At 40.8% G+C, this 8,202-nt stretch overlaps 1 protein-coding gene across 1 annotated transcript; it reads left to right on the forward strand.

Moving 5' to 3' along the window:
* The first annotated feature begins 784 nt into the window (after positions 1-784).
* LOC111331573 (uncharacterized) lies at positions 785-8,094 on the forward strand. Its single transcript, XM_022936706.2, has 12 exons — positions 785-1,043; positions 1,626-1,738; positions 2,722-2,797; positions 3,356-3,417; positions 3,820-3,873; positions 4,020-4,118; positions 4,444-4,509; positions 5,007-5,076; positions 5,673-5,794; positions 5,895-5,990; positions 7,087-7,197; positions 7,855-8,094. The coding sequence occupies exons 1-12, from the start codon at positions 836-838 to the stop codon at positions 7,900-7,902; spliced, it is 1,125 nt and encodes a 374-aa protein (XP_022792441.2). The 5' UTR covers positions 785-835; the 3' UTR covers positions 7,903-8,094.
* The last annotated feature ends 108 nt before the right edge of the window (positions 8,095-8,202 follow it).

An 8,202-nucleotide genomic window follows, 5' to 3' on the forward strand; every position in this document is an offset into this window, starting at 1 on the left:
TAATAACTGTTTATCTTTAAACAAACGGCATCTGAGAGCTGAGTGCTTCCACTGTCGATGTTATCTTTTTGACCGAAAATTCATACAAGGTATAGCCACGATGAACAAAATTCACATCTTTTGTAGCTTTACGTTCTTCTGGTCGTTAATTTGATAATCAAAAACTAGATTAGGCCCATGAATTTATTCCCTCCCCGTAGTTAAGATACAGTGAATTTGCACACTCACAAAAAAAACCCATTTTCTTGGAGGGAAGAGCCCAATGTAATCTCCAAAGCCCATCCTAACCGTTATCTCTGTCTTTTACTTCTGGAAGAGGTCTTTAACCACCTTTAGTATGCATACTCTCTGTCCTGTTCTCCATTCAAATCTTAGGGCACTCACAAGGAGAAATTGTGTTTTACTCAAGGGCTTCTTGAATTCTCGATCGTTTCTTTTACTCTTACGACCTTAATGTTTGATCCAGGAGAAATTAGACGCTTATTTCTTCCTCTATGGGTTACGTGAAAGGGTCACGAAGGGTTTATTATCCCGGCAGTCCACTGTTTCACAGTTCCTTTGCCGCAAGAAAAAACAAAACAAAACAAAACAAAAAAAAAAACAGACAAAAAGATATAATAAAAACTCAACAAACCATATTTCTTTTCAAAATAATTTTATCATGATCTTGCTTTGTTAACTGAGTTGATAGTGTAATTTGGCACTGTAAGGAGTTTGTAAGACTGACGTTTCGAGCATGAGCCCTTCATTACATTCCGCGACGCAAGTCACGCAACGAGTGATGACCATGACAAGAAACAGCTGAACGTGTCACGTAAGCGTATTTGTTTCGCGCATGATTTTAAGTTATTACATTTTCAAGTGGAGGTCGACGAAGTGTACATCAAAAATGTATAGGCGGGTATTAGTCGCTGAGGTGCGCTCGTTCGTTGAGCGGTGTATGGCATCAGTGGGAACAGATCCAAAGCACAGTGCTGCTCTTTCTCAAGTACTCACAGAGGCTGATGCCAGGGGACACTTCACTCACGGGTTAAACAGATTAGGTGAAAGATCAGTAGTATTAATTAGTTACTCTAAATATTTTAGAATTAATCTGTTGCTACAAGGCTTAGAAATGACAGGAATGAAATTCGATCGAAGGAAACATGTTTGGAAAAATGTAATTGAACAAAATCACTTTCCCTTGTTTCATCGGTAATGTTTTCATTTTGACTCGTCGATCTCGCAGACTTCATATTTGGAGTATGTGAGAAAAACATTGGTGTAAACTGCCCCTTAACAATGTTCCCCTCGTATTACCCTAGCCTCTATGATCAAGAGACGGTTAAAAATCATTCTAGGTCCTTGTGATGAGTAATTTTGAGACAAAATCTTCTTGCGTGACTTTATGTCAATCCTGATGTCGAACAAATCTGAAGGCATGTGTGAATCGGTTTACAACTTCCATAAAATCGTACCCAGGCCGTTCGCTAAATACATACATAACTTTTATTTATTCTCGAATTTCAGATCAGCTATATAAAATCAGCTACTATCTTCGAGAAATTAATCGATTTATTTAATCGATTTATTTGATAATGCTAACATTATTTTAACTCTACGTTACACTATAATTCGATTTCAAGAAATCTACGTTCGTGACATTACGAATGGCGTCACGCAAGCGAAGGGTGAACCAAGAATTGAAAAGGACTTTGCAGCTACCGCACTGGTTGATGGAAACAATCTTCTTGGTCCGGTATGAATTTTAAATATTTTTGCCATCTCAATTTAACTCTTTGCACCCTTAAAACAGTCAAGAGCTTCTTTAATTGGTGATCATTTCCTTTATTCTCCTGACCTTAATGTGTGATTCAGGGGTGATATTGTAAGGAGAAATTACATGTTAGTCACTTTAAGGGGTTCAAGGGTGAATTCTGGTAATCGTTTACGTGGTCTCTGTCGGCCAATTTTTAAACGATTTTTTTCTCCATACCGTCTCGACGTTCTCATCTTATTAGTCCTTACCAGCAGTTGCAGAGAATCAAAATGAGTTTGTGTTAGTTCTGTCGTATATTTGAGGTGATCTGACTTATTCAAAACTGGCCTGTTCCAAGCGTTTAGCAAGTAAAACGGGTGCGAAATCCTTGCCAAAAGACGAGAGAGGCTTGGGTCGTGCCGCGTCCATTCCGCCGCACTCCTCTGCAACTATCGCGCCGTTTATCATCGAGCTTCGTTTTACCTACTGAACAATAATCAATCAACTTAACTGGATCCTGAATCCTCTGCCTAAGATCATTTTGGCGCTCTGCAGTCTTAGTTGTCTGTGCTAGCCGTATGAAAGCTACATACCACTGGAAGTTCAAGTAAACTCAGTAATTTAAGAAATTATTAAATTTCATCAGTACAGTGGAATCCCGATTTCTCGAACCTACAGGGGAAACGCAAATTGGTTCGAGAAGTCGGGAGTTCGAGAAATCGGGGGTGAAACTACAAGTGAAGCAAATCCAAGGGAAACAAGGTTTGGTTCGAGATATCGGGAGGTTCGAGAAACCGAGGGTTTGAGAAATTGGGATTCCACTGTAGTTAAATCAGTTCAGTTTGGTTCGGCTCGGAAGGACATTTATTTTATTCGTAAGTCAGTCACATTCATCGTTTTTAGTCTCGTCACGCAATGCCAGAGGATCATGCGTGACATGCATGCACATAAGTTTCGATTCACTCTCTTTTGTCTTTAAATAGGTTGTTGGTAACTTTTGCATGGATTTAGCCATAAAGAAAGCTAAAGAATACGGAATTGGCTGGATTGCATGTAAAGGTAACGTATTCTTTTATTTCAGATAGCCATCACTGAATTGTGACTTGAAGTGGGTTACAGTACCTCTTCAGAGATATGGTACACCCAGCACACTTGGTGTCACGCACTCAACTATTCATGCTCCTAAAATTTGTGCGCATTTGGGGGTTCTGTGGGAGTCCTTCAGCGACGTAGCCGTGAAAGGGAATGAAATTATACTAGAAATTCTCTCTGTTAATACACGTTCAGGAGCGAATCCAGGATTTTGTTCAGGGGAGGGGGGTGGGGAATTTTAGAATGCTTACTGAAGGGTGACGTAAGCAAACGTTAGAAGCGAACAACGAAGACGAAGGCTTATGACTAGAGAATAAGATCACGTGAACTACTAAGAATACATGACAAACGATAACGCAAATTTTGTAAAGTCGTGAAGTTATATAAAAAAGCCACTAATCATCTCGGGGGGGGGCGGGAAGGGGGGAATGCACCCGCAGCCCTTCCCCTAGATCCTCCCCTAATGTGTAGATCGTGTCTAGATCATCTTCAGGACTGAAAATTTTATTTTGATACTATTTTTAGGCTCAACACATTTTGGTATCGCAGCGTGGTACAGCGGTCAAGCACTACAACATGGAATGATAGTAAGACGTTAATAATAGACATTAGAGAAGTTTTCAATGGAGTCTCGAAAATCCAAAACAAAAGTAATCCCAGCCTCCAATCAGAAGAAAGATTTGCATCATCAATAGCTAAGAAGAAATTAAATGAAAGTAAGTGAACATGCTTGAAGCGCGCGAAAACGCGAATAACCACTGCGTCGCATTTTTTTTTTTTTTTTTAAGTTTTGCATCTGATTGGTTGATGATGGCGGAAGTTTTCTGAACCAATTGCAGAGCAAGGTTAAGTAAAACCAAAGCAGTGCCGGATTATTTTCGACACTCAACTGCAAATCGCTCTAATTGTTAAGAGCACACCAACGTTTGTTAAAACTTCAAAAAGTTATTGAGGTCAGCGAGAGTTGTTCTACTTTATTTACTTCTCAGGGTATGAGCATGACAAACGGTTCCCCTGTGGTGGTACCAACGAGGGCAGCTAAGGTAACCTCTTATAAGAATCGCAAAATGACAATCATAGCGAATCCCCTAAGCAGGCCATTAAGTGAAACGTGAGTATGAATTAGTTAACTTTTTCTTTCGTTACTTCTCACGCGTGGTGAATCAGTCTTTGTTAATTCTCTTTAAAGCCATCCATTGGAACAAACCCGTTCTCAGTTGCCGCCCCGGGGAGGGACGGGGACAGTTTTCTCCTGGACATGGCCACGTCAGCAGCGGCATATGGCAAGGTAAAGGTCACTAAAAGGGACGAGCAAACAGACAGACAGATAGACAGACTGGTAGACGGGTAGATAGACGTACAAACAGACGAGCAGACAGATAGACAGATAGAGAAGACAGACAGACAGATAGAGAGACAGGCAGACAGACAGATAGACGATAGACAAAAAGAGACAGGAAAAACGGACGCACCGATAGCAAGCAGACCAAGTGGACACATGGACGGAAGCAGAGACAGAGGTTGAACATTAGTCTGGTTGGTGATTATAAACTTTTTTCAAGGCGTGTGATTAACTGAATCTCAATTCATTTCTTGCTGTTGTCTCGTTTCAGCTTGAGATTTGTCGTATAAAAGGAACTAAAATGCCACAGGGTTGGGGTGTCGACTCAAGAGGATTGGTAAGGGATCACGTGATAAAACTATTTTGATGGAATATGACTTTCCAAGAGCTTTCAAACTTTGCTTTCTTAGACACAATCAACGTATATTGTACTCGCCCTTTAGAGAGGGCGTGGTCTCTTGTCTCCCGTATTCAAGACATCAGGTCTGGAGAAATACCCTGTTGAAGACGTTAAATAGCCAAATTGTATTTAAAATTCAATACACATAAATTACACGGCTTGACAACCATCATGGCTCGACAACCATCTGCCATGCGGAAAATGGACCTACGCTCGAAAGGTGGCGAAATTCGCACCTATATGCTGTTTGGCGGAACATACCCGTAAACAACAGCTAAGGGAGTCATCCCCAAATAAGGGAGTTCCTCCAAAGACGTCGCGCTGTTCTCTGTCTCATTAACAAGCTAAAAGCTTAAACGTGACTTTCTTATACGTTTCCTATGATAGTCCATCAAGTTACGGAGTTGAAAATCAAACGTCTTTCTATTCTTTAGGAAACTGTTGATCCTGTGGAGGCTATAAAAGAAGGTGGATTATTACCTCTGGGAGGAAAGGAAATTACAGGTGTATCTCAAACGTTACATTTCTCTCGCCAGTTTTAAACAGTAAAGTCTGAGTTCTATTCTTCTTTTGATAACGCTCATAAGTTGCCACAACTTAGGTTACGAGGGAACCACTCAGGCTTTAAATTCTTACTGGTCTATCATTATTGTAATATTTTGTCTTGGTACTGAAAGAATTGCGTCACCTTTTTGCAAATCCGAAAAAAATCAGTCCTTCGTTTTTTAAATTTGTCACTGAAAATTACATGTAGCTTTACCTGTACCATTTTTGTTTTTATCTATCTTATTAAATTAATATTTTCTAGGTTATCCCTCTAGTAGGTCATTCAGTAGTAAAAAGTCTCAAGAAAGCGACTTAAAATAGGCGACCAAGCCCCCTGTAAGGCTCCGCGTCTTAGTCCACTGACCTCTTTCCTTTTCGAGATCAAATGAGTAGAAAAAGCATTTCCCGTCCGGCGCGGCGCCGCTCTCCAGGAAAACCCGGTTATAACGTGTTCCGTCTTTTCTTCATGCATCTCCTTTTATCGACGATGTATGAGTATTGGGTGACACATTTTCCATTGTGCATGCATTTCTTACTTGTATTTCAATTTCCAGGTGGTTATAAAGGTTTTGGATTAGCCATGATGGTCGATATGTTCTGTGGGATTTTATCGGGATCTGAATTTGGGACAAACATCAAACGCTGGCAAGGAGAAGAGAAACGAGTGCAAAATTTGGTAACAATGAACTTGAAATTGATTTCAGTTGGCCCTTGGCTTATTATTCAAAATGAAGCTCTCAACTGAGGGTTAACATGTGTTTCCTTTTCTACGTCAGGGTCAATGTTTTGTGGCAATAAATCCTGAGGTTTATGCCGACGGATTTGAGGATCGAATGCAATCTTTGATGGATCAGTACAGAAATTTAGAACCGGTCTGTATGCGATATGTAATATTGACAGGCATAAAAGGAAGGAGATTGAATAAAAAGCAACCCACCATGGAGGGGTTTATCATACATACAGACAGACATGCACATGGACATACAGACCGTTACAGAGACTGACGGAACGACAGCTAGACAGACAGACCCAGTGAAGTAGACAAAGAGGCACACAGACATGTTGACATACATACATACATACATACATACATACATAAATATGTACGTACGTACGTACATACATACATACCAGGGGTGGATCCAGGAATTTTTGATTGGGGGGATCCAAACTTTGGTTCAGAAAGGACTGTTGGACTCTTTTGAGGCAAATTACTTCTCTCCAACCCCCCCCCCCCTCCACACCCTCTCCCACCAGTCGCGGTTGCACGTTATGATTCCTTGGCCGCTTAACGTTTACTTAGATTCATTAATTAAAAAAATCAGCCAGTTAAAAAGTGATATACGATCCTGTCGATGTAAGAATTTCAGTCTCAAGGTTGTAACCGTCAGGTCTGATAAGGGGGGAGGGGTCCGGATCCCCCGGACCCTCCCCCTGGATCCGCCATTGCATACATACGTCAGACGTACATACTGATATACAAACGGATAAATAGACAATACTGAAGACAAGACGAAAACTGAGATGCAATATGTGATATTGAAAATTATGAACTGAAGAAGTAAACAAAAAAACGACATACAGACGTCAGCTGGTCAGTCAGTCAGTCAGACAGACTGATAAGCAGACAGACAGTGAGTCTCTTAATAGTGAGATAGTAAGTCAATGCTAAAAGATAAACAGTGCAGGAAGACAAACTGAGACCATTTTGTGGACGGACAAAAATTAAACCAGCAAAGACACAGACTGACTGGAAAACTCGCGTATAGACAGTGAGACGGGTGCAACAAAGAGAGGTAGATTTCAAAAGACAGATAGACAGACAAGCAGACAGACAGATGGACGGGCAAAGTCTGGGGTGTTGAAGAGACAAAGAGTAACTCAGACGGACAAATATGACCACCTACTGCAGCATAAGCGCACTTGTTGTCCCTCGATTTTTTTTTATCCGTGTTTGTTTTTTACCAGGCTGAAGGTGAGACCGCGGTACTTGTTGCTGGCGATCCTGAAAGAGAACACATGCGTAAAGTTCGTCGAGACGGCGCCATCCATTATCACGTTAACCTATTGCAGTATATGGTTTGTAGTGTTAGACATCTAGTATTTAACCCTTTTACCTCTAGGAAAAAAAACATCCAATTCCTCCTAACAGCGTGACCACTGAATTAAACATTTAGGTTTTGAGAATAGCGGAACAGATCGCCAACTGAAGGAGCTTGTGATTGTTAATCATATTCTCTCTACCAAAGGAAATTTACAGAGAACAGTGAGGAGAATATGCATGCTGATATTGAGATGAAGTGGGTTAAAGAAAATGAACAAGGAAGTCGTCTTTCAGACCTTCCGCCCAACCTCATTTTCAGGACTTTTTCCCTTGCTTGGGGGTGGGGTGGGAAAGGCCTTGGGAACGAGGTTGACTTTCCGCCCATAAGAGCTCACCGTTGGCGGTGGTAGGAAGAAGAAAGACCATAGAGACGACTTTGGAAAAGATAATTATATATCTCACTTGAGCCTGTACAAGTTTTAAACGTTTTACCGCAAGTTTGACCTTTAAGATTCTCGCTTCTAACAAAACTCCGATTAAAAACACTCGTTTTTCACAGCTCTTGCTAATTTCCTATATTGGTTAGCACGAGAAAGGAGTTTACACATTTTTGGGGTCGCTAATAAAGATTAAAATGTCTTAATAATGCATAGTATTAAAAATTTAGATGTGTTGGTTTTGTTTTTTTATAGGATCAAATTGCTGATCGGTTAGGAGTGGAACATTTACCAACGTTGTAGAGACCTTACTTGGTGCAAGTTCACGCGCAGAACGAAAGAAAATAAGACATCTCCAGCGAAAAGTAGAATCTGGAGATTTGGAACAAGTTAGCATTGAGAATGGGACCAACACTAAACTCAGAAAAATGTTCTCCAAGGTAGCGAAAAACTGTCGTGCTATCAGTGGGTATTAAAACAGTGAGCCGCTATTGTGGAGGGTATTCATTGGGTTGATGGCTTTTATGTCTGACGGTTAAAATTTTGGCCGTTTTACGGCTACCGGGAGCAGCCCTCATTGTGTTTCGTTACTTGGTTGAGCGT

This window comes from Stylophora pistillata, chromosome 11 (genome assembly GCF_964205215.1).
Source record: "Stylophora pistillata chromosome 11, jaStyPist1.2, whole genome shotgun sequence".
NCBI classification, from domain to species: domain Eukaryota; kingdom Metazoa; phylum Cnidaria; class Anthozoa; order Scleractinia; family Pocilloporidae; genus Stylophora; species Stylophora pistillata.